This window comes from Triturus cristatus, chromosome 3_2 (assembly GCF_964204655.1).
Source record: "Triturus cristatus chromosome 3_2, aTriCri1.1, whole genome shotgun sequence".
NCBI classification, from domain to species: Eukaryota; Metazoa; Chordata; class Amphibia; order Caudata; family Salamandridae; genus Triturus; species Triturus cristatus.
The window spans coordinates 615,586,330-615,614,254 of NC_140584.1; the positions used below are offsets into that span (position 1 = coordinate 615,586,330).

The 27,925-nt window shown below is 43.9% G+C and overlaps 1 protein-coding gene across 2 annotated transcripts in view; it reads right to left on the bottom strand.

Annotated features, from left to right (window-relative positions):
- Nucleotides 1-27,925, bottom strand: part of LOC146857829 (protein phosphatase 1 regulatory subunit 12A-like) — a 600,392-nt gene that overhangs the window by 274,205 nt on the left and 298,262 nt on the right. For both annotated transcript variants that reach the window (XM_085648504.1, XM_085648505.1), the window contains exon 3: nt 24,284-24,402. In XM_085648504.1, the coding sequence (XP_085504630.1) occupies nt 24,284-24,402 (119 nt within the window). The remainder of the gene's footprint in view (nt 1-24,283; nt 24,403-27,925) is intronic.

The window sequence follows — 27,925 nt, forward strand, 5'->3', positions numbered from 1 at the left end:
AATGTTGTTCTTCCATAAGAAACTACAAAAGATAACAAGCATAAAGCATTTGTTGCTTTTTCAAAAAGTAGAAGAACAATATATACAATCAGAGTATTTATTGAGGATTTGCACATGTCACCATGCTTTCTACTGAATCCAGTGCGTAACCAATCTTATCTAACTGGAGTGGAGTGGTTGTCATAGGCTAGAGTGGGGGTCAAGGTTGGGTCTTATCTGATGTTGGAAGAGAGAATCCTGTGTGGTAGTTTAGGGTGAATGGGTAAGAGATATATGACTTGATGGGGGGGGAAGGTGGATCTTGTAATGCGATGCAGTATTTAGAGGGATTGAAGAGAAGTGGGTGTGAGTGTGGGGTGACGTGGGGTTGGAGCGTGAGGGTTAGGGTTGACGGATTCAGCTTGGTGGGGAGAAGGAGAGGGAATGTTTGACGATGATATGAGGGATGTTGGGCTTGAGGATGGAGGATAGGGAGGTGTTGAAGGTGGGGAAGTGATAGGAAAGGTGGAAAGACTGTGTTCTGTTGCTTGAATAAGGATGTTTCTGCTTTTGGAGCAGGTTATGAACAGTTTGCCACCAAACGTTTGTGATTGGGATATGGTGAGTTTGGATCCATATGGGATGTTGATGGCATTGGTTACGTGTAGGTTCTGTAGGAAATTAGTTCTCCATTTGGAAGGTTTTTTGGTGTAGAAAATGAGGTCTGTTATGAGGCCTCCATGTGTTGCGCTGTGATAGATGTCTGTTATGAGTATTTCAGGGTGTTTCTTGAGGGATATATTTTTTTAGGTTTTCGAGGCATGTTTAGAGAGGTTTGTGGGAATTTAATGTGGAAGGATTTAGGATCATGTCTTTCCAGGGGATGGCTGTATGAGGCCTTGCTAGGGTGGAAGGAGTGTAGTAAATAGTTAGGACGACCTTATGCAGTGTTTTATCGAGGGAAGAGGCAAGCAATCTTTCAAAGGAACATTGTTGTATCTGTATCTAACCTTGGGACCAAACTGAAAAGTACAAAGACTCAAAAACAGGAAGACTTTAGGTTCATGAATACTAAAGAAGAAGATCCTTGGTGTGAAGAAAACTGTGAATAAACAAGTGAAAACCAATACCAACCAGGGAACAAGAACATATAGGAATCTCATGTGCAATACGTAAATGCTTGCAGCATTGGCACCTCCAGGACCTACTATCCTGATCAAAGAATCTCGCAGGAATGTTTGCCATTATTGCACAAGGACAGATGGGATGAAAGCAAGGACTGTAGAGCTAGTTATGTTGCAAGACTGCACAAAAGCATAAGCAAAAGAACAGCAGGGATTAGGAAGACCAGCAGGTGTTTTCTTAGTGACAGGGAGATTAAGAGCTTCAACCGGAGATGCAAGAGGTTGTGATGTGTACCTTAAGCAGAAAGAAGAACTGTTCCAAAACACTCCGCCATAAAGGTGTTGGCAGAAGGGAGCCTAGAGAAACAGACACATCTTAGTCATCAACTACACATAGGTTTACGGATTCTGTACTATGCATTGGGCGGAATCCCGTTTGAAAAGAGTGAAGTAAGTTTGATGTCAGTAAGTGCTTCAGATTTCCTGGGTTGTATAGACTTCTAAGTTTTTGACTGGTTAAGGAAGCAAAGTTATAGGCCTGCAACGTTTAGCACAGAGGGACCCTGCTTTTTAGGTCTTGCCTAGCGCAGCGTGCATGCGCTGCCCTAGGAGAGGGCCTCTTGCAATCACTCCAGACCTTCACTCGTGCGTGTGGCGGCCTGCAGCTTGCGGGAGAGAGCAGGGGCACGCAGGGTGCCATCTGTTCTGCATCATGGTCGCTTTCAATTTTGTGGGCGCACTGGTTTATTTTGCCATACTGGGGCAGCCCTCACCATCCCTTACTCGGGGCCCTACCCACGCCTCTTCAGCACACACGGCGCTGCCTCAACTACAGTTGCAGCCACTGTTACTTAAATCGGAGGACGCTTCCACAATTGTTCCCGCCTCCCTCCCCCATCCATGCCCTTCGTGTGGCTTGTTCTTTGATCCCCGGGGCTCTTTCACCCTATACCTACTCCCTGTTGCTTCAGACTCTCAGCATAGTCTTTAGTGCCTTTTCACCCTGTCGGAAGTTCTGTGTCTTCATTCACCGGTTCTGTCTGTCTTCCCCATGCCTGCATAGGTGCCTCCCGAAATGTAGACACCCCCTCCGGTGCTGTAACCTTCTCGTCCGAGTGGCAGCACTTTCCTCACCTATCACAGGAGCTGCCTGTTGATTTAGAGGTAGACGGTTTCTGAATTATTTGAATTCTTTAACTGGTATTTCGGATGGTGCAAAAGTAGTAATGGTAGACATTTCTAGGGAGCAAGATTCATGCAGAGCGCACCACCTGGCTGCCTTTCATCTGCAGATAATCCGTTCTTGTCAAACGCATCTACACAACCTAGACGTGACATGACCCGATGTCCTATGTACCTGCTGACATGCCTCAATCAGCAGCTATGCCCAAGCCACGCCTGGACACCGTAGGCTTTGTTTCAGTGATGCACAACTCATAAGCGTTTAAAAATAACACTGCCAAACTTGGGGCAAATACCCATCAGCAGAATTTACATAGGGCGCAGTCCGGAGAAGGCTATGGTTGAATTAAGAAAGAAAAAATGAAATCAAAATAAGGCCTTATCCTCAAATGCATTCCTGACGTGCAGGAAAACAGTGACAGTTGAACAGGAGTAGAGCTAAAGGTATTGCACAGTGCTTGATTTGTAATAAATAAGTAAGTGCAGGGCTTATGTGATTGTGCAGGAGGCCACTGCAGCTTGCACTTCCAACCAGGCATTCCATCACTGCCAAGGGCAGTATAAACACTACCTAATAAGCATCACACTCCTACAGATTTGTCACTTTGGACAATTTCAGGCCACCCAAAGCTTTAAGCATGACATAGGTGGGCTAGAATCATTCTTTTTAGTTGCATATTTAAATATCAAACTGGTAAAAAAGATACAGACAGCACCACTATGTGGTGGACTATCATAAATAAGCGCCCATGTTCAGAATTAAATGCCGGGGCCACACACCAGCAAACACTGGCACAAATTAAGGACTGGCCTGCATAAAATTATTTCTCTGTGATAATATTAAGCTGCATGTTGTCAACGGAGAAGGTTATGAGCCTGCTAACCAAAAGGTAATTTTACCCTCACATTGTTACACAATGAATCTACAAATGAAACTCGTTATACAGTTTGTCTCGTCTCATGTGTTCATTCATCATTTGTGGGGTTTTTTGTACTCTTGCTTGAGTTTCTTGGTATTAACTTTTACTGTAGGCTCTTCTTATGTTGATTGAAACTCTATAGTTCCTTATCCAAACTCCATCAGAAATAGTTTACCCATTCTTCCTTGGACATAAGAGCAAACCGTTCCAACACCAGCTTAAATGTTGCTGGCCTGTCTTGCATATTCTTTTACGTATGTTTTCCTGAATCATCTCTCCTTAATTACCTAAAAAAGAACATCTTGTTTTTAGGTCGAGCCTGGGCAGCACATGCGCTACTCTGCGAGGCATGCTGTATCAGAGTATGTACTTGAAGCTCAGCCTACTCTCCGCCTATATTTTCCCTTGGCTTGTGCCTTTGTAAATGCTGCCTTCTGATTCAGTAATCAGCTTTAGTCCCTCATTAGTACCACCTAGTCCTTATTTGTAACCTCCCATGAGGACTGGCCCTTTTACTTCTGTTGTTACATAGTCTGTGTTATTTAGTCTGTAAGCACCAATTCTTTAGTGAGTTTTATCTTACTGCAAGCACAACATGCTTTGCAGCAACATTAAGCGGGCCATGCGTGCTTTCACTTTCCAAGTAGCCGGGACAATGGTGGACGCTTCTTTGGAATGTCGTAGGTCTCGCATTTAGGAGAGTTGGAGCTATTGGTATTGTAAATGACAATAGCTTAAACTCTTGCAAATGCAACTCCTATTAATTTACAAATATATATTTTTAGGGGCTGTTTCCAAGCGCCCCATGCCGTGCTTGCACTTAATAGAGGCCACGCCCCTTGCTTTAGACTCGGTTCGTCTAAAGAAAGGGACGTGGCCTCTATTAAGTGCAAGTGCGGCATGGTGCGCTTAGGGAAAAACAATATTTGCAATTCAGTAGGTCTCGCATTTGCGAAAATTTAAGCTATTGACATTTACAGTGCCAATAGCTCAAAGTATCTCAAATGAGAGACCTATTGCATTACAAATGCTTGTTAAAAATAAGGAAATCCATAATGTGCACTGCACCTTGAGCTGGTTAATTAGAGTACCACAATAAAAGCGTTGTAGCCTTTCATCATAAATGTCAGGAAAGAATACACCTGAGAAAGCACCGAAAGGGAAGAATTGGCCACTGGACGTGCCGGTCTTCTCTTGAGGAGGAAGATTAATGAAATACTGCCACATCCACTGGGAGAGATAACTGAATGGTTGATTTTTTGATCCACAACTACATAACCGAAGCAAACGATGTATGCTGTGTGGAATGGCATTAAGATTAAGAGTGGAAATCAATTAGACAGCAAAGGACATCTCTATTTTAGCTAGTAAGTAAACATGTTAATATATCACACATAGGAAAAAAATCACAAGAAAGCATTAGCTAAACCCATATTGGAGCATTAGAGATTTCAGAGAGATAATTAAGGGAATGGAACAGCCGCTAAGGAGTGGACAGAGTCAGCAAAATCCCCCATGCAAATTTATAGGAGGAGACCAATATTAGTAAACCTAATCACTTGATGTGGCAGACTGTGAAAATGCTAGAACAAAAAAAAGCAATGCTACTTTGTAATTTCCTTGCAGCATTATTTATACTACTTAACTTAGTACTGTTGGGTGCTTATGTTGAAAAGATTCATCATCATCCTGTTTTAGAAGGTTTAACTGTAGACTGATGACGTACAGGTCTACATGAGTAACATAGGAGGTGGTAGTCAAAGCTCAAAATAGCAAAGTGCAAAGTCTTGCATTTGGGAGAAAGAAATCATAAGGAACAAAAATAGGACAAGATGGGATGTTTGAGTGATGATCAAAAAGGGGGGGATCCTGATCACAATGAATAGCCTGCAAGCAATCAACTCCGTTCATGTACAATCAGCAGAAGGGAGGCATTCACAATTCTAGACATCAGCAGTGGCACTAATCTGCATTACGCGAATTCACCCTAAAGGGTACAACTCGAGAGGGATTAAGGAAAAGAAACATAGGTAAAGCCTGCTGGCTGCCATCCAAACCTGTACATGGTTTAAAACCCAAGATCAGTGATAAGAACCTAGAAATGTTTACATGCACATAATAAAAAAAAGAAGGGTCGAGTCATAAAATAGAGGGCATAACATGACATTAAAGATCAGGGTATATAAGAAACCCCTGGATAAACAAAGAATTACTGTTTTCTATTGAACAAATGCAATAACCTGCCCGCTGTGAATGAATTAAAAAAAGATAAGGGTACAAACTATACATTTATGCATTAAAAAAAATTATAATTTATTTGTGAAATATAAACGGTACATCTGATGACTGGGTATTTTAAAGACACTTATAGACCTTTATAGGTACACGATACAGTTCTGAACATGCATCCATCTTCACTACAGTACATAGTTCTGACCCTTTGTCAAAGCATGTAATCATCTCTCGACACTGTTGGTCATAAATGTGCATCACACCTCGATCAAATACAAATCCTTTACACAGTGCCTATCTCGTTTGCTCCAGTTAAAAAAATTATTACTTCATTATTATTGACAACCAAATACTGCTGCTCTTTGTTTCCCCAGTGTTCTGAATCATCTCTCTATTCCTGACCTAGCTCATGGGGCCAGAATTTCTGCTTCCTCTGAATCACCCGTGTCCTTCCCCCACCAGGTATACTTGGTAAGCTCCCCATATGTTTTTTTGGTCTGCTATGCTGGGGAAGTAATTAGTTGTGTTTCTCGGATTGTGTATTACAGTATAGCATGTCGCTGTGCCAAGACTAGGTCTGAGCTGGGCCTCTAGCCCATTGTGTCACCACTCTGTGTTTGCCCACTAGCTTTCCAATGTAAATCAACGTATGATCTGTTTTATTTACGTTTTTGTTATAACCCAATAGGGCCATAAGGGGTCCAGTGTAGTGCCTGTTATGTTCCCTAGCTCTGCTATAACTGCCCTCCAAGAGGCAGATTGACTCGGGCAGTACCGGGCCACAGGCATAAAACCAGTTTGCAGTTCGGGACATCTAGGATACGCGGCTGTAGCTCACAACCCATGTCTGTGTAACCTTTCCGGGGTATAATACACCCTGCTATCGTATTTAAACTGTACGAGTCTGTGCCTCCCATTTTGCAAAACATCTCTTATCATGGAGCAACAATATCTCCAGCACTCATCTTCAATTATGATACCTGGATCCCTCTGCCATTCTTGTCACGCCTTGGTCATGGATGGCCTACGGGCTTCTTGAGCAAACGCATAGTTTTGTAATGAGTTTAGTGGGTGTCTTTTCCCTGATCAAGGATGTGAGTACGGGTATGTCTGGAGGTTTTAGCATGTCATCACCAAAGAGGTCCCGAAGCGCGTGCCTAACTATGATAATGAAAGCTGGCCATAATTGTCAGAGATTTCGACTTGCTCCTAAGAGTTTCCCAGCTCTTCGCTGTACCATCGTTGAATAGGTTTCCCATTCTGGTGATCCCTAGTGATCTTAGGGATTTCACCACCCCTTTTTCTCTCCCAATTTTGAGCCACGAGCACCAATCGTCTGACGTGTGGCGAATACAGTACCGACCCATCCTGTTTTTCCAGTTGATTTCACCAAACATGATGTGGTGTTTAAAGAATCAAAGACCCCTTGGTATCACTTCAAGAAGGAAAATAGTGTCTGAGGGAGCGCACTGGAAATCGATGCATCTCTTTCTATGTACAAATGTGGCATATCCTGCAGTTCGTGGAGCCAATAGTGTGCAAAAGAGCTCTCTAATACTTTAGCATAGTTCTAAACACAGTGAAATTAAGACCTCCCATATCATATGGTATGGTGAGAGTTTCCCAGTACACTTGCGGCTGTTTTCTGGCCCTAGCGAATTTGGTCAAAAGAGATCGCAGAGTGGTAAAAAGCATGCACAGTAATAGAATAAGGATATTTTAGAATATGAAAAGAAATCTAGGGAGGATCACCATTTTCATAATGGCGATACGTCTCATAAGGGACAACGAAAGCTTGATCTAGCAATCCATATCTTTTTCAAGTTTTGATATTGCTGTTCCATAATTGCTCACTGTAACTGTTGAGGGATCTGTGTGGATTTGTATGCCTAAATATCTATTTGGTTTGCCGCCTTGTGTAGAGGGAACTCAAGTGTGGTCAGTGTCATAGCCGGAGTAAGAGACAACACCATGGATTTCTCCCAACTGATGCGGAGTCCAGATAATTCTCCAAAGCGCACCACTTCTCTTACTACTGGAGAGAGGTTCTTCTTAGGGTCCCGGATGTAGAGCAATGTATTGTCTGCATATGTTGAAATTATGAGATTGTATTTCAGGCAACTTATTCCCCTATGGCTACGGTACTCCCATATAGCACTCGCCAATGGCTCCTCTACTAGTGCATATAATAGGGGTTAGAAGGGGCATCCCTGTCTGGTGTCCTTTTTTCCTACTCGGTTTCGCACCACTGGCTGTGTGTATAAAATTTCAACTAGTTTCCTAAAGACCTACCCTATGCCAATGCGGTGAAGAACTGCTCGCAGGAATGCCCACTCAACTGAATAAAATGCTTTTTCAGCATCTAGAAAAACTGGAATGGCTCTCACCTAAGGGTTTATTTGAGGTATTGTTCCAAAAATAGTATGGAGATTAGATATAAGACTGAACCCCGGGACAAAACCGGATTGCTCCGGCCGTATCACTCCCGGTAACAGCAGTAACCACTCATCAAAACGCACAAGCCTAATCACCACTGTACATCAAAATACAGAGGGAACCAGATACAGCATCACTGAAACCCAAAAAAAACAAGTTACTTACCTGTACACTGTAGTTCTCCACTATCATAGATTCACATACTTAAATCATCCACGAGGTCAATGTTTGAGTAATCGTTGTAATAGAAGGCAAGACATAGCTTGGAAAAGTTGAAAGCGGTCACATTATTAATCAGTTTACATCATTTGAAAATAGCCGAACTCCAACCTCTCAAAAAGCAGCGCAGAGAACACTTTCCCTCGAGGGCCACCATACCTTTGATTTTTCATCACTAGTCTAAAAGTAATAAACAAGAGGTATTTAACAAGGTGAGCCTAAATTGGAGAGTATGGTGGGTCGGAATACCAAGCATTAATCATAAAATGTTAAAGGAAAGGAACTATATATGAGCTGGTGGTGGGAATCAGATGTAAAGACACAAAGAAAACAAGCATTGGCATAGCCAATAGGTCTCGCCTTTGGGACCTTATAAGTGTTTAGCCATGCAACAGTTGCATAACTAAATACTTATAAGGTCCCAAAAGCGAGACCTATTGGCTATGCAAAGCGGCAAAATTGAAAGGGATCGCGATCATGATCAAACATCAAAGCGGCCGTGAAAGTAATCGCGATAAAGCGCGGCGCCCGCACACATGGACTGTAGCTCTAGGCTGGCCTGGTAGCACTTTTTGGAGCCCTCTCAATAAGTCTCGCCAGACCAGCGCATGTGCTGGGTCAGGCGAGACCTAAAAAGGGCTCACCTTGATGAAAAAGATGTCCAAGAACTGCCTGTCACACTGCTGCATAATTTATTGCTGCCATTTACAGACAGTAATGCTGTGTAAGTGTGTATCTGATCTTCTATGTGGCTGTCCTGCAGAGGTCTAGCAACAGCACACCAGTAAACAGAGCATCTGGGGCGTGTCTAAGATGGTGCCTGTGTACGAGCATCTTCCTGGAGCTCCCCCACCTGCTCTTTGCATTGGATCGGATCCAGCCGTTCCCCGGACGCACAGACCCCTGGTTGATATGTCTCCTGCGTCAGATTCCAGACCGGACCTTGAGTGGCCCCGATTTTAGAGCAATGTCGGCCAACACATATAAAAAGTGAAGGGGCAGGTGGAAGGGGTGCAGGGGTAACGCGGGGGGCTTAATAATATAGAAATAAAACTTATCGGATGCGGCTTCTGCTGCCTCGCGCCTCGGTGGTCCTCTGCTCCCTGGTTCCAGCAGCCCCTAAGACAGCATCAGACTCTCTGTGCATGCCCGTGCTGCTCTCATGTAGTATGAGAGCAGCGAGGAGATTACCTTGAGTAGGCTTGTTTAACACTCTCTCAAGCACAGGGTTTCTGTGCTGTTTCTCCTACAATACAGTTGGGTTGGAGAAACCCGACTGCGCATGTCTGTTTGGCCGGCCGCCTTAGGCCAGCCAAACAGACATGCGCAGTTAGCAGTCACTCCACCCCATCTGCCATGGCCTAGCCCCTCCCCACACATGCTGGCTCAGCCAGCAGCTGAAAAATAAAATAATAAAATATTGTTTTATTTTTCAGCTTCTGGCTCTGAGCCAGTGGGGTGACGGTCCTTTGCCATTGTGGAGGAGCAGTTGCTGTTTTAGAAGCGACACCCGCAAAACCTCAGCAGCAAAAATGGCAGGCGCGTCAGACCTGTAATCTACGCGCCTCATCCCTGGCAGCTGTGCCTGCACATCCACCTGATCTCGTAGCGGAGGTGGCGCTGTGGTCATCGCCCGCATCCGGCAGTAGACTAGACCGACCAACTGCAACCTCCATGTGAGAGTACAGAGGTGTACGGAGGATTGGAGGATTGCAGCATTCCGCCCTACTAGCAGTGAGAGGAGGTAGGCAGATACGCGATCGGACGCAGCAGCCTCTGTGAGCTGAGGTGCCTCGATGCTGATGTGCTAGGTGCTGATGCCCTTTGTCTCCCCATGTACCTGCAAGCCTGGAAATCCATTGGCCTCGAGTGGAAGTCGCCCATAGGCCTGGCATTGGCTGCTGCTCTGCTATGGGGGCAGCCTGAGAGGTTATGTGTGAAGCCTAGTGAGACCGCCTGAAGGGACAATGCAAATAGCCATCTCCCCTACCTACGGCCTGCACTTGCAATTTCTGCTTGAAGCCCTCCCTGTCTGGTGGATCCACGTGCAGGTCAGTGCCAGGGAGGTGGGGCCTAAATGACAGTGGCTGCCTGCATACCTACACAGGCCAGGGTGAAGGAGCGGTGTAACCTCTGCACCTCGAGGTGCCATTCTCTCTGGGTTCAGACATCCAGTGTGGGGGCTCCCTACCGATCACTTCACGGCCACCCTGGTCCGGGCGAAGTCAGCCCAGGCCCCGCTCCCAGAGACCTCATCTCCAAGCTCACATTTGCCCTGGTCCCTCTGCAGACAGCGATTGGTGCTACCTGTGCTCCTGTATGTCAGTTGGTCGATCTATTGGGGCCCCCATCCTGCGGTCAACACAATCCGGGACCCTGAGACTACACAGCATCTTCGGTAGACCCCGGTACTCACCTCCTGACCCACCATTGATATCTTCTGGTGCTTGCTGGACCTTGGTGGACCTCAGACCCTGATTGCTCGTCCTGCGGCTGGGGTGCTCCCACACGCCTCTCCTACTTCAACCTCCTTTTCTTCTGCAGCAGGAAAAGGTCCACATCTCACACCACTATGACCTCTCAGAGCAACGCAAAAAAGGACAATTTACCTGAGTACCTGTTTCCCAAGACGCAGGCGAAGAAGACATTTCGATATCAACCTAGACCGAGGAGACAGTGGTGATGGGATTGCTGAGAGAGGACTTTACAGTGACCTGGAACAACTGTTTGGGACCCTGTGAAGGATTTTGAGACCCTCAAACAGGACAAAGTCAGTGGTCAAGAACCTCAGAAGAGACATCAGTGACCTAGGCCAGAGTGAAATCCCTAGAATAAACATATGACTCCTGTGAAGAGGAACTGAATATCCACCGCCAAGAACTTCTGGAGCTACGGGATAAGAATCTGGCACTGCACTACCAACCGGAGGACCTAGATCACCAGGCCCTTGGAAGGACTTTGCTGTTCATCTTTTCCGCCATGTGACCCCCAGAGCTTGCGAACATGACATCATCATCAACTGCATCCACAGAGCTGGCCGCCCCACCCATTCCCCATTTCCGACAAAGGACATACTCACCTGTCTGCATTATTATAGACAGAAAGAGATCATTCTTGCTGCGGTGTGTGATAAACTCACCATTGGCTTTGAAGGTCTCAAGTACCAGGACTTCTCCCGTTGTACGCTGCAACATCGCCGCACCCTTAGACCCCTAACGGATTTCCTCCAAGAGACAGGCATTAGTTACAAATGGGGGCACCCCTTTCATCTCCAATTTGTCTGAAACAATGAGATGCAGCATCTCCAAACTTTAAAAGAGGTCTGACCGCTGTTGGACATGCCGTCACCGCTGGGGATGCCTCTGCCCAGCCGTTTTTGCGGGGCCCAGCTTCCCCATCCGCGGGTCCGAGCCACTCCACATGCTCGAAGAGGAACAAGCTGCATAAGCCTTCTGCGACAGTCGCAGGGAACGGGTGGCACTGCTACACCAGCTACGACAACAGGACAGTGACGGCAATCATTGAGGTGCCCTCGGCCCTGTGGTCTCCCTATTGCTGTCTGATTACAATATTGATCATTTACTTTGGAGATCTCATCCTTGCTGATAATGGTGGGTCCCAGGAAGTGATCACTTCCATTGTAGCTGCTGCCTTTGGTGTCGGTGTTTCCCCCTCTTTGTTACATCGTGATAAAGACAAAGAGTTTCTGGATTGACGAGATGGTCCCTCAAAGTTGGCTTACTTCTCTGTTTACCCCCTTCCATTTAACTGTGACAGCCCATGCATGCTCCCTCTTACTGTAGGCATCACATCATCACTTGGTCTAAGGGTGGTAGCCCCCTGGTCGCCCCAGACATATTTGCTGACTGTTAGACCCCTCTTATCACTGGTTAATATACTCAGCTGTTAGACGCACAATACCCCTATAAATCGGTTAGTGCGTCTTTCCTTTATCTGGGAGACCAAATGCGACATTTGTTTTATACAGGAAACACACATGATCAAAGCACATTGGAAGCGGCTACAATCTTGGTGGTTCGACCGCCAATACTTTTAAGCGGGACCTGGGAAGAATGTTGGGGTGGCAATATTTTTGGCGACTCACTTCACCAGAAGAGTGACACAGGCTTGACAATACCTGACAGACTGATTTTGTTAAGGCTCGGTCTCCAGGGTCATAGAATTACACTATAATGCATACATAATGAACGCCCGGTCGTCTTACTCAAGGACGCGTTGGGTTGTGTTCTAACTACACCAGACGTAGACGTCATCGTGGGCAGGGACTTAAACATAGTTCCAGATTGACAATTAGTTAGTTCTATAGTTCTACCCACTGACTGGGACAGATAGGCTCCCTGTCAACCAATTACAGACATTGGCGCAGTTAATCCTGAAACGGTTTCATGTGAAGATAACCGAGGTATAAGGGGAACTGAAAAGGCATACTGAAACAGACTCTTCTTCTAAGCTTGTTGGCTAGGCTTCTCTTTGGTACGAAAGGTGTTGGCCTTCACTCTATTCAAAATAAATCCTAGGGCCCATGTTGAGAAAGAGGCATTCTAGTGGTTTGATAGTGGTGGGGAGATGCAAGGAAGAAAGATCTTTGTAAAGAGACCTGAAGCGCGGACGTGCAGCCTTTTGAACAAGTAATGCATGATCAGTTAATTTGCAGTTTGGGGGCTTTAAACCATTTTTAAGACTTTTGATTGAGTTGTGTATTAACATTGACTTAAAGCAAGCACTTTAATCTGCTGCATGATTAATTTGTTTGCTAATTTGCACTTTGGGGGCAATAGTGTCATGTGTTATCATTTTTATCTGCTCTCCAATCTGCAGACTTTGCACAGCGAGATCTGAGATTCATACTACTTCCAGCTGCCATTTTTCCTCCTGTTAGCCACCACCTGCCGCCATTTTGAGGAGAAGGCATACTAATGGTTTGGAAGTGGTGAGAAAAAGCAAGGCGAGGAGACCTTCTTAAAGAGACCCACAGCATGGATGAACCAAAGGAATACCAATCTGCACCCAGCGCCAGTCGTGAAGTCAAATTTAATCCTATCCATCATATTCATCCCAACAACTTAAACAATAAGGCGGGAAAAGACAGTCTCACTTAGAGCTGGAAGCCCTCCACATTGAGGGCCAGTAATCTGTCTTAAATATGGAGTACATTTAAAATTTCAAACAAGGAACATCATTACCTCGAGGGAAAACTTTGATTATAAAGAAGTAATGCAAAGAATAAGAGGTTCTAAATCCACCAACATTCGGAGGAGCTTGATGAATGTATGCTCATACATTTTCTATTTGTTAACAGATATAAAGGTTGATATAATGGAAACATGGCATAAGTAAACTTCTAATCCAAACATTGCAATCTAAATTCCGATTGGACACTCAATAATCCATCAAAGCAGGAATTATCAAAGGTGAAGGAGAATAGCGATTGTTTTCTGAAGAATTTATCAAAGTAGCTTTTTTTATAGAGAATCTTAAAGAAACAGAAAGCTTGGTTTCTTCCTCATAACATCATAACAAATCTCCTTTTAAGAAGTCTTAATATACTGCCCTCAAGGACCATATGTTGAATTGCTAAATCCCCTTGGAGAAGCTTTAACTCTCGGTCTACAACTTTCCAATTTTACTGCGTTAGGTGAGTTTAACATACACATATAGGTTGTTATTAATGTACCAGCTCAATCCTTACTGGAAGACATGCTTAATCTCCTACAATTATTGACACTCTCCATGCAGTCTGCTGGGCACACTCTTGGCTTTATTTTTACCAACCAATAGTCAGAGTCAGATCATATAAACCAACCTGAGTGTCAGGTCGGGCCTGCTCACAAGTGTATTCCTTTTAGGTGGATAGAAGCGCGGAATGAAGTTAAGAGTTGGAATGGAAATAAGAAAACTAGTACCTTCCGATAGAGGGGTAAGATTATGAAGTAAGCTCTAACCATCACTTTGGCTAACTCCACACCAATTCTCACAGGGGATCTGGAATAGATGCAAATCAAGTAAATGGATGTCGCGAAGCTCCTGCAGACAAATTTGCCCCATTGAAACTAAATGGATACGGAAGGAGGGACCACCTAAGAAACCCGATTCTCCCCAGCAATGGGTAAGGAGAATTTGTTTTGTAAACCTCTGTAGAGGAAAAAGAGAAGTTATTATCTTTAAGAAGACAATCTTCTTGAAGACAAAGAAACCTATAAAATTTATACTCAAGTGTCTGAATACTTAGAACAGTTTTGTTTACTCCACCCATCTAAATCATGATTCAGATCACAACACAGCAGTGTCAGAATCCATTATAACTACCTTAGATTAAGGTTAGAACGTTGTCCTAATACTGTAAATCTTGTCAACAGCGTTTGACATGGTGTAAAATTCCTTCCTGCTACAGTGTTTAGCGGATTTTGGAATCTGTGGCCCCACATTAAGATAATTCCAAACATTGTCACTGTTTTCTGCTGCAGAGAAATCTCTTCTTTCAGCTCATGGGATTACAAGTCTTAAATATGGGGTCCCTCAGGGTTTCGCTTTAAGTCTGGTCCTGCTTAATATATCCATGGCCCTTTAGTGTCACTGATAGAATCTTTTGAGATCACAGTTCCAGCCGACGCGGACTATACCCAACTGATCCTATCTTAAGACTAAGACTCAGTGGCTACAGAAAAACATTTTAAAACATGCCTTGATCAAGTTATAAAATGGATGAAGCACTTAATACGCAACAGACGAAACGGAGATTCTACCCTTTGCTAGAAATAATGGATTTAGAGACTGATTAGTGACCAGAGGGATTGGCCAACACTCCACCGATGGCACCAGTGAGGAGAAATCTAGGTGCTAAATTTAATGAGGACTTATCTTATCATCCATGATTTCTCGCAGTGACAGGAACAGGTTTCTCTATGATAAATTTATTAATAAACATTCCTTGATCTGCTGAAATAAAATGTAGGGAAATAGTGACAGTTGTACTCATCACTTCAAAGGCTGACAATGCAACAGTCTAACTGGGACTGCTGAAAAATCCAACCAATACGTTATAACTAGTGCAGAATTCAGCAGCGAGACTGGTGCCTAAAAGTTCACATCGGACTTCTGACTGACGGGACCAAAATAGCTCAATAACTGATTTTGTTACTACTCCACATCTAGAATATTGAGATCGTCAAAAACTCCAACCTTCTCGGCATTCTGAAATTTAGATTGGCAAAGAGAGGAAGCAGCTCTTTCCCAGTGCACGCTGAAAGAGTTTGGAATGAAATCCCTCAGAATCATAAAAATTGGCAATATCTTTAGGAAACAATTAAAGGCATGGCTGTTTGTGCTACCATAGTACTTGGTCGTTTAAATGGCCCCTCAATTTCACCACAAACCGATTATGTTGTTCTCAGGCTAGCGCCAGGATGCCCCTCAGAGCAACAACCAAGTTCTATAAAAAACCACCAAATTCATATAAACGTTATTTTTTGTTGTGTTAGGGAAGAGTTTTCCATGTTGAGTGTCAAACCTAGATAGATGAATAACTGTAAACAGGCTGTTTTGGAGTTTTTGTTGATTGTATTTTTATTGTTGCAATATGGAAAAATCTGATGACCATTTCCTCTCAGGAATGATGCTCCCAGGGGCATGCACTTGGTGAATATTCGTGGAGCATACTTGAGGTCAAAAGGAAGCACTATGAATTGGTAATTGAGGCCAGCGACTTTGAAACTTGAATACTTCCGGGGTTTGGGATGTACAGCAATATGCAAATAAGCATCTTTGAGATCTAAACATGTCATAAGATCTCCTTGATTTAGTAGCATAAGTATTTCTTGCATCATTACCATACAGAACAATTACTTATTCAGAAAATAGTTTAGCCTGAGCAAAACAAGGATAGGTCTCTATTCCTCTCATTTCTTCCTGACAAACACCAGACAAACACAAAACTGCAATAAAAACCTGTTCTTCGCAGGGAGTAAGTAGCTTGTCCTATGGAACCTTTTTGAAGCAGAAAAAGATCTCCAATTGTAACAGATAAAGATGTTAATGTGACTTTCTGCAAGGTGGATTTTGAGGACTTTGAATAAATTCTGTGGTGCACCCAGTTCACACTAGGCCCAGGACCCACTGATCTGTAGAAAAGATTTCCATTGTTTGTAATAATCAGAGATTCGTCTGCCCACTAGAAATTGTGATGAAATTGTGATTGGTACATGGAAAATGTCATTGACGCCTTGATGTATATTTGTTTTTCTTTAGAGTTGCAGTTTTCTTGCGGGGAAGTTTAGGCTGGTGGTAGCTGTGTTCTATATGATTGCTGAGTAAACTGTTAACTGTAACCCAATGTTGGGTGTTTTGGCATGGCTTATAATGTTTAAAGCTACCCCTGTAGTAAAACTACCCCCTTTCTCGGGTTCTGCAGAAGGGCTGAAGTCATCATTGTTGTAAGACCCTCAGAAACCTTCCTATTTCCCTATCCGACTTGATGGATTGTACAGCATTGTATACCTGTTTTCTGAATAAAACTCTCCATCACAGGGCATAACCAAACTTTTCACTTGTAGCACATGCCAGAAGGATGTTGCCTTAAGCCATCCCTGTCTCCTTGAGACTGCCGCCCCGCAAGTTGATGGAAGCTAGCCGAAGCAATATCCCCTGCTGTGTCTAGGATTTCTGCACATGCTCTTTCTCATTACAGCAGATCAGCCTTGGCTTTGCTATTTTTATCCTCTGGCAAGAATTCAAGATAGGCAACTAAATCAGACCACATCTGCCTATCTCATCTTTAGGATCGCCAGATAGTTAGATGCCCTGACATGTTGCCACCTTTGCGGAAAATCTCTGTCCATATTGTCTAACTGTTTACCTTCCCTGTTGGGTGGAGTTGAACAGGGCGTTATTGAGTTTCGCACTCTGGTTTGATTGTATGACAACAGATTCTAAATGAAGGTGACCATAAGACAGACAGGAGAATCTTCCAGGGGTTTATATTTCTTATGCAGGCGAGGTATAACAGCTGACACTGCTGCTGGGTTTTTCATAATTTTCAGGCCCTCTGAAGACCACAATGGCAATTGCCTTTACCGCTTTGTTAATCGGTTCTTTTAAATCTTATAGGAAACCTTCTGTTTTATTGGGATGGGCAAGTCTAATCTCGTTATTGCCCTCTCTACAAGAGCATGAACTCCCCCAATATCATCTGGAGGGGAACTAGCCTTTGGTGGAGTAGGCGACACTGAAACTAGTGCCATATAATCACCCCACTCAAAGCCTGCACATGTGAAGGGTCCTGTGGGATTTCACATCTTTCTGGATCATCATCAGAAACTACATCCTGCATGGTAATTGCTGGAATGGTTTGTGGAGGAAGATCTTGAGGTCTCGATTATGTTCTTGGACTATTTAAAGAATGCATCACACAAGATGTGTGGGGATGTGGTAGGTTATGGAATGGGACTACGGTGGAGTACCATGTGGACCAGATGGTTAAGGAAACCTCTTGTAATAATCTGCAAGTGTCGGGTTCTCGGCGATTGCCGTTTCCCGACATCCCACGAAGCACGCACAACATTGCCGGGATCCTCACTTCCGGCTGGAAGCTGAGCCCCGGTCTAGTTCTTCTCCTGCCACAGGCGGGTCCAGGAAGCACTTCCGGGGGAAACGCCTTATCACCGCGTTTCCCGCCGGCTCTGTGCTTTGAATTCTTGTTCCGAGGCTTCAGCGACGGAGGAGCGTTTCTGGCCGCTGCCAATACGAAGGTACTTGTGGTGTTGGGGGTTCTCGCGCAGGAGCGCTCTCGTTCTGGCACCATTGCTGGAGTGCTACAGCTGTTGCATTCGATCAGTAAAGAAGCAGCGCAGCAGCGTTGTTGAACTTGTTCTTTGGGTGAGCAGCGCAGGAGCGCCTTACTCACATTTCTTTTTAGTCAGCAGCGCAGGAGCTCTTGACTTGTTTATTTGGAGAGTGGCGCAGGAGCGCAGTACTTGTTATTTGGGAAACCGCGCAGGAGCGCATTACTTGTCTGTTGAGAAACCGCGCAGGAGCGCATTGTTTGTTTATTTTGGGAAACCGCGCAGGAGCGCATTACTTGTTTGTTTTGGGAAATCGCGCAGAAGCGCATGACTTGTTTATTTTGGGGAAACCGCGCAGGAGCGCATTACTTGTTTGTTTTGAGAAATCGCGCAGAAGCGCATGACTTGTTTATTTTGGGAAAACCGCGCAGGAGCGCATTACTTGTTTATTTTGGGGGAGCCGCGCAGGAGCGCTATTATTTGGTTGCAGTTAGGGCTTCTGCTGAATCACTGTGTTGCCTTCTGCCCGTTTGTTCTCATGACCTTGAGTAGGAGAGTCTCGCTGGATTCTGGAGACAGAAGCACTGGTGAGTCCCGGCAGGAGAACAGTTGTGTGTGTTTTAGGGATATTCTGGAATAGCCTGGGGTTAGTTTACCAATCCTGTTATTGTTTGTTTTCCAGCTGCCCCGGGATACCCTGCACGCTCCATTCCACTACCACCGCCCTACGTCCTTAATCGGCTCCCATCCTTGTGTCCATCTCATCCCTGTTGAGTTCCCTGTCCAAGGGGGGGTCAGGTTGGTACACGGACGGGCGCTCTTGTCGTCTCTGCGGAATTGCTTCACAAGCAAAGGTAAGTCTTGTGGGGCACCTGACAGCAAGCATGAGGCAAGATCTGTTACCAATGCCTTAGAGACTTACATTATAGGTTATTGATAGTGGTGTTGATCGTCATATGGCTCATATGAGTCCTGTTGTTCAAAGGCCCTTTATGGCCCTCAATTTAGAAATTCCTGGTTGAGAATCAGACTGAACTTAAAAGGTGTATTCTCTCTCTAGATATTTGTCATCATCATCTTGACATTTAACTCGGAGTTGTGTGGGAAGGTAGGCAGGGTCAAATGGACCTTCATCGATGGAATTCTCTGTTTCCAGTAGATGTTGTGGTGGAAATGGATAGACTTTGCGGGTTAAGTGTGCTGCGGTGCCAGTAGCACAGGGATAACCTTATCTGTCAGTATTCCATTTGACTGCTTCGTCGAAGATGATTTTTTGTGTTGGAAGTTGTTGTTGGCGTTAACAACAATGTTGCTGTTGTCAATGGGGCAGTTTGTCATCTATGGTGTTGTAGTCGATGTTGTCAAAGATGCTGCCGCCGTCTTTGTCTTCAATGATGATGCTACCGTTGTTGTCCTTCTGGACATAAATGGAGCGGTAGTCGATGGAGTAGAGAAGGTATGTTCGTCTATGATTTCTTCATCAAAGAAGTTTTTCTCATCGATGAGGGGTCCGAGGACGGAGTCTTTGTTCCAGTTATTGAAAGATCAAGCAATGGTATCTTTAGTGAAGGTGTTGAAGGCTCAGACTTGAGTCTTTCAGGATTTGATGGTGATAAATCCTTTTTTATAACTTCCACAACATCTGAGCCAGGTCTCTTTCTCCAATTACTGTTTTAATGCCCTCTGGTATGTTCTGCAGAGGAATCTCTGAGGAACATTCTCTCGTGCATGCCTTCTGAACAAATTTGAATGTGCCTTCCTGTTCTTCCCCCGAAGAGGGATTTTCCCTACCTTATGAAGCTATATTTATAATATGCCTTCTCTGTCCTTCAGAGTTTTAGCTGAAAATGTACAACAGTACTTATAGTCCTTGCCCTTATGCTTTGGATACCGAAGGTACAGACAATCCTTGTGAGGGTCACAAGAGTGAAGCCTTAGCTTACCACAAGGTCTGAAAATATCTTTTTAGAAGTGCCTGACACATTTATCTGTCAGACTATAACACCAAAGTGATGTTACTATTTGATTTTATATGTTCACAGCTCAATTTGAGGACACAAATGTACATCAATCTCTTTCGGAGAGAGAAAAACTGAGGGGAATGATGTTTTCAGAGCTGCTCTTCAATAGGTTGGAATTTGGTTGAATTGGTTAATGACAGATTTCAACTCTTTCAAGCTATGTATTGTACTGCTTACTACTTACTAAGACGCCTGGCAATGGGAATGATTCAAGCATTTGAATCTATGAAAGATTCAATACTGTAGAATGAGAGGACAGACCCTACCATACCAAAACCCAAACAGGAGGACAAGCGTGCACCATCCATAAATCATTTTGGAAATATCTAAGTTTCGAAAAATGATGTATCTTTACTTTGTCTCATTGTGGTTTTCCATACAACGATGAGAAGAGCAGAATGCCAGTGCCTTAAAACTGGCTTGGTATAGTCCAAGATCAGTATGGTAACACCTTACTGAAGAGCACATGGAATGTCTGCAGCTGCCCCCAAAAGTGTGACCTTCAAGAGTTATTTGTACCCTTACACCTCCCAGCGGACAGCAGTGAGACAGTCATGAGTCAGTGTGTATTTAAAGCATGTCTAAAGCTGTGCCGGCAAATTAGGGGCAAATGACCTTATAGGAAGCTCATTAAGCATACCTGGAAAGAGGCCCTAGCAGCATAAGAAGCAGACCATCACATGACCCAGGAAGCAATTGCTGGGGCAGAAGACATTTTCTGATGGTAAGTGTGTCAATCAGAAGACCAAAATGGAAGCATGTGTACATGATTTCCAGCAGAATATAAAGGGCTTCTGGGTTTGGGGGTGGGGTGATGAGGAAAAGGAGGTGAAATTGTCTCAGCAAATACTGTGGTCCGTTGGCACTGGGAAACACCTCATACAGCAGACTGGAAAGAAATTCCAGGATGCGTACAAAGTTCTTTCAGAAAAGGTGGGCTAAGGTGCATACGAAAATCTCTCAGCAAACCAGAAAAGGGGTCTTTTTCCTCAGTAGACCAGAGAAGAAACGCAATCTCGGTGGACTCTGAAATCACTCCCTCCGTTCTTTCAAAAGAACAAGGGTAGAGTGCCTTGTTGCAAGTGGGGCACTTTTTAGACCCCAGAGCGACAAGACAGGCCTGGGTGCTGAGCAAGCTGTAAGATGTGAGTCCAGAAAAGGGCCATTACAGCACATAGAACGTTCCGTCTCAGCAGCCCAGGAAAAAGAAGAATGGGCAACCAGAGACAGAGGTTCTAGAGGTACTCCAAATGAAGGGACATCAATCAGGGTATAAAGCCACTGCTTTGAGTCAAGCACAGAATTGGTCCCCAACAAGGAAAATCCAGAGTGCAATGCCCACCATGTCAGCATGGAACCAACTACTAAACAAGAGAGCCCGATCTTGTTTGAGATACTCAGGCAAACTGCAGTGGTGACTGGCACGGATTAGGGGTGGTGAGGCAGAGGGCGGGAGGTAAGGAAAAAAAACAATTACCTCCTTGCTGCGTCTCTCCTCGTTGTCCCTCCGCTCCGGCCAGAATAGGAAGCACCTAGGCTCCCCCTAAGCCAATGACCATGCTGCAATGCAGCGTTGTGATTGGTCGGAGCACCATGGTTCGGCGTTCAGCCAGGGAATGGGAGCCTGGGCATGTTCTCCTCCCAGGCTGTAATGCAGCCTGGGTGGAGAACATGCAATGTACACATGACGGTTTGGCCGGCCCAAGAAGGCCGGCCAAACATTCATGTGCACTTTTCCTTTATTCCCACTGCTGAAAGCAGTAGGGCAGAGCTCCTCCGCCTTAGCGGAGGAGCCGCCACTAGCATACTGATTGGCTGCTTGCTTTAACATCTAACTGGGTTAAGAATTTAGCAAGGGATATCATTAGCCTCCATCTTTTGTCCTGTAGTGTACATGCCAAGGTATATTTTAAGCATCTTTAAAAAGCTCGGAGTTTTTGTTTTTTGGACTTTTACTGGTGGCTAAGTTCAGTTCTAATTTTTTTTTAAGAATTAAGCTACAACAGCAGTACAAAAGGGTTTGATGGAAAACTTAAGCTCACATTAGTGGTGGCTCAGGTCAGGCAAAAATAGTGCCTTGAAGACAGTACATAATATGGGCGTGAGGCAGGCCACCATTACAGGTGTCCAGAGACAGTGACCCAAAAACCATGTGCAATACTATCCAATGAATCTCAACCATGCTATGCCTGGATAACACAAATAGGACAAACTATGCAACCACCAAACTCTTCAAGGGCCCCAGTAGTGCAATCAGCTGTGCCACTCCTAAACCTAAAACAAACAGCGACACGTTTGGAAAATTTCTGAATTCCACACAGGAGATTGGGAATAAAGGTCGCAATCCTGTATGTAATGGGTATGATCTACTATCCATTAATCCCAACTTCTCTATTTCTTTAAGTTTGAGGCCCTCTACGCTAACCCGTTGTTGTTTTCCAGTGCATCCTGACCTTTGATCTTTCCTCAACCGTTCTTATGGATCTTTTTCTGGTTCGAAATATTTGCTGTGATTCAGTTTATTTCACAACCATCCACCCCTCCACACTTCTCTTTACTAATGGTCATCTTAGGATTGTCTTTTTAGGTATACTTTCCTGCCTCTTGGTTCTAGTATTGCCTCTGATGCTGGTCTCCCTAGAATTTCACACCAATATTTGCTGATGTCTGGTTTCCCTTAAAGGTACAGCTGATCTTCTTCACCTGCTTTATTGCTCTTCTAGTGTATATTTTTTCACAAACAGAATAGGTCAGGGGCAACCTGAGACACCGGATCCGGGGATCTGATTAGTCAGGAGCAAGAGCCCTCACACTGCCAGATCGGTGTTATGCTTTATCATTGGGCTGCTCCTTGTTGGGCAGGCACTGCAATGCCCAACGGGCCCCGCGAGGTGGTGGCAGAGGACAGGGTAGGCTATTCGCAAAGTACACTCCTGATCACTGTGCTTGTACACCAGTGAGCATCTTCCCTGCCACTTTCTGTTGGGGTACAGCCACCCCATCTTATATGGTCGGTTTTTAATCCTGAAGGTATACTATATACTTGTGTGAATCCCTTTGGGTACGATTAACATATTGTGCATCCTCTGGTGACCAAAATTACTAATAGATTAGGATTCCAGTCCTCATGAATTGTCATGATCAGTTTTGACAAAAATAGGAAACAAAACATGTCTGCTTTCTTTTACGTATCAGCTCCTGAACAAGTTTGACCATTGTATTAATTCTGGGCCAATAACTACCTTTTAATGACAACAAGGGAACTTACATAATAAATAAATGTGGGTATCCCTTAAATATTTATAACCTCACATTACATCAGCCTACTCACAGTCTCACACTTTACACTGCACCTCACTCTTCACATGTGCAAAAACAAAAGAACTTCAGCAAAGAGCCCCTTCGCGGGGCAAGTTGGGCACTGCAGCCCTGGCCCAACGAGGAGCTGCCCGATGATGAAGCATGGCACCCATCTGGGTGTGTGAGGACTCTTGCTCCTGAGTAATCAGATCCCCAGATCTGGTCTCTCAGGTTACCCCCGACCTATTCAGCTTCTTATTTTAATTCCTTCTCTTCAGGAGCAAACACTCCTTCGGCCTATATAGCCAGAATGGGGTGTGTATGCTGGCGCTCCATTTGCCCCTCGCCCCCTCTTTTGGATTTTGTACTTTTTTTCACACCATGACTTTAGGTCCTTGCCTAAATATCTTAGTCTACTCCATCTATACATACCACTATACCCAAGCATTAATAGTTTCTTAAAACTAGTTTCTTTCAACACTCACCCAACTCCACTCTCAAACCGGTAATAGTGGTTCTATAAACCAACCTTCATTATTAGTGTTCATACGATACTTAATCTCTCCCACACTAAAACTTCTACTCATCCCCGATTGATTGATCCCTTGTCTCCACTATTACTTCCCCAATGCTCTGTCACACTCCTTTCCACCACTCCTGCCACCACAAACTGCTGCACTGCCCTAACTCACTTTTCAATTTACTTTGGGTTTGTATTTGGCCTTCTGCTAAAACACTGGGATGTAGCCCTATATATTTTAATCTACAAATCTGTGGGTCTGCGTTTTTTAGCAAATGACTTGGAAGCATAGTCTTTTTTTTCATTCATACTCTGGCCGGAGTTTCATCGCTCACACACCCACTTTCCTTTCCCAATGTTCGCTTCTTCCCCTGTTCAAGCGTGCTAGAACTCTTAACCTTATCAACAGTGATCCCCTCCTCCTCCCCCTTAACAGTTCAACTTTGCTCGCTGCCAACCAGACAGCTCATGTTTCTTTGATATTTATGGAAGTCCAGAAACCAAGTCAAAATGAACTAGTCTAGAACTTCCCGATGCTCGGTCCCTGGCTCACCCTGGTTTTTGATCTCCGCTTTCAGCAGCTTTTCCATAGCATTTTCGTGGGCGACATCGAGGGGCAGCTCCCCCTCACTGTTGACAGATGCAATGTTGGCGCCGTGCTTCAGCAGATACCTTGCAGGAATTAAAGAGGATGCATGAGTCTCAAATTATAATAGACATCATGTATTCTTAAACAAAACTGAAAAAGGCAGAATCAATGTACCACAAATAATTTCATTTTTTCCACAGACAGACCACTTTTAAATCCTGAAACAAAATTACATATTTTATATTTCATCCAGATTATTAAAGTGATTGATTCGAAGACAGTGAAGATTCCAGATATAATTAATAACAGTTCTGGATACAATGGCCTTAAATCCATTGGTGCAGGTAAATAAACATACGTTCTACAGAAACAACATGACATGCAACTGTCATCCGAGAGAAACCAAGCTATGCATACAAGGTGGACAAACTGTATGTGGGCCCCATTTTCGGTTTTAACAATTCCGGCCTCAAAACTATTTAAGTTCGGTTGAAGAGAGTGCATGTACCCTTTTACACAGCATTGTTTTTTGATTACAAGCCAAAAGAACAAGCGGATTACATTGATGTCTTTCTCCCACCACACCATGACAAGATTCAACATGGGGCTTTTCTCATTGAGTGGAAGAAGACCGCCTCAATCGTCACAATGTCCTTACATGCATGTTTATCAACAATCCAACAAACCTCAAAAAGGCCCCTTTTACACTTGGGCTTGTAAAGCTCTAAAAGTCCAAAAGACATTGCGTAAAGAACATCGAGCCATTTCAGTTTATCCCCGAAATTAATCATATTACCCTTAGCTTGGAATAAGTAGGCCCACTAAGTCCAGATCAAGGCGTAATGCTTCCATGGTCTTTGCTCTGGGCACTAATAGTATCTGCTTCTAAAGAAAACTCTCCAGGGCATTAATCACAACCTGCCTTCCAGTAACCAAATTGGTTCTCCATGAAGATCCAAAGAAATACTTGTTTGTATACAGGGAAGCATAGGCTGCCTCACAACGTGCAATCCAACTCTTAAAAGTAAAATGGTTTACTCGTATATTAGTGTACTGGAAAACAAGCATATCCCGGAACCACTAAATAAATTGACTTTTTACAAAGAAACGGAAAACATTTGAATGAAAACAGTGAGTTTTTAACAGAATTCCATGCAATTTTTAGCAGCATTAAAAATACTATTTCAAACACTGAGCTCCATTTCATGAAGTTCTTGCCCAACACCCACACATATGTGTGCAGATATATATATATGTATGCGCGTGTGTGTGTGTATATGTGAATTTACTGAAAAACCTCAAAGGTCCAGGACGTTATGGTTAGGGAACAGAATTTAAAAAATGCAACAAAGGTTACAGGAAAATTATATTTAGACTCAGAATTCACTCCTACAATACCAGTGAAATTCAGCAGTTATAGTTACCTGAGCTAATTAAGACTTGTGCCCCTACAATGCACTACTTATGACCTTACATATTACATTACTCATGACATGGTCAGTGACATCACATATGACAACATCCAGTGAGTGTAAGTATTTTCTAAGAGTTTATAATTGTTAAACATATATACTAATCAACTACAAAAGTTAAATTAGTATACTAGGTGTACTACTACTGAGTGATAGTACTTCTAACATATTATGTGAGTGGCTGTGTGTATTCGTGTGCGATTTGGTGTCTGAGTGACTGTACGTGTGAGTGGATGTATTGGTGAGGGAGTGTGCGAGCGACTGTATGGATGAGTGACAGGGTGTCTAAATGGCTATATGAGTGAGTGACTGACTGAGGTGTGTACGTGGCTCTATGGGTGAATGAGTTGCTGTTTTGTTAAGTGAGTTGGTGTGTCAGTGGCTGGACTGGAGAGTGAGTGTCTGCTGTATAGGTGAGTGAGTGGATGTGGGAGTGCTTGTGTGAATGAGTATGTAAGTGGGTGAGTGTGGGAGTGCTTGTATGGGTGAGTGAGTGGCTATACAGATGACTGACTGGTTGTATGAGTAGTTGTATGGGTGAGTGATTGCGAGTGGCTGTGTGAGTGGGTGGGTGTGTGAGTGGCGATGACTGAGTGGTTGTGCGAGAACTTCTATGGGTCTGAGAGGTTGTATGAGAGGTTGCATAGGGCCATGAGTGGCTCTGTGGATGCTGTAATCAGTGATGATTTCACTGGTTTGGTAGGAGAAATATTTGAGTCTAACTAGAACACCCCTGTAACCTTTGTTTTTTTCAGGGAATTTCTAAGGTTTTTTAAATTGTATTTCCTTTCTATAATGTCCCTGTACCCTTTGTTTTGTGTAGTGAATATATATATATATATATATATATATACACACACACACACATGAATATATATATACACACACACACACACTCAAGTGAGTCTGTTAGGTGATTGTGTGTGTGAGTGGGCCTGTACGTGGGTGCATGAGTGCGAGTGGGTGTACGTGTCCATGTGGTTCTGTGAGAGGGTGTAGGAGTACCCGAGTACATATGCAAGTGGGTACATGAGTGTGAGTGGGTCCGTGAGTGGGTGCATGAGTGTCTTAGTGGGTCTGTGAGTGATGTAGCAGTGTCTGAGTGGACCTGTCAGTGGGTGTGTAAGTGGGTTCTAAGTGTCTGTGTGGGGTTATCAGTAGCTGTGTGAGTGACTGGGCCACAAAGGAACTGTATCTGCCCTTTTATCCAACAAGAGTCCACAGTTTAGCACAAAATCTCTACTCATGTGGAGTTCTTTCAACTGGGTAGTTGCTAAGTGCTACCTCTTTGGGTAAAGGTCACGTGAGTTATAGTTGCCTGCACTAACTATAACGGGGGAATTTCATTGGTTTTTTACGAGTGAAATGTCCAGCTAACTATAACCTGTGTGAAACCTATGGTTTTTTCACTGAATATATATATGTATGTATATATATATATGTGTGTATATATATGTATGTGTGTATATATATGTATGTATATATATGTGTATATATATGTATGTATGTATGTGTATGTGTGTATGTATGTTTGTATGTGTGTATGTATGTGCGTGTGTATGTATGTGCGTGTGTATTTATGTATATATATATATATATATATATATATATATATATATATATATATTACCTACTGGCGGTCGCCAGTAGGTAGTTATAGTTAGGACCACGTTTCCATAGGAAATCCGCAACATTCTATTTTGAATAACTTTGGCGCCGGTCGACGAATCCTCGAGAATTTTTCAAAATAGGTGGGACGCTACGCTCCGCTCCTACCCTGAAAGTCTCGGGGGGATTCGTCAAGCGGGGGCTGAGATAAAAGGGGGGTCCCAAAACGCGTTTTTCCCATGCATTTTTCAATAGGACCTTTAGACAGGGCTACAGCCCGAACGGCTGAACAGAATTACTAGAAATTTGGCAGAGAGGTAGTCCTCAGGTCAAGGAAGTGCCTTTTGTAGGTTTGGTGTAAATCTGTTCAGTAGATTCTGAGAAAATAGCCTTTAAATCAATATATATATCTGAGCCAGCTTACGGTGCGCTTACGGTACGCTTACCGTACGCGTACGGTGGCGTGCGCGAGCGCGAGCGCGATTCTGATTGGCTCTTAGATCTTAGTAAACATTCGAATCGGCCG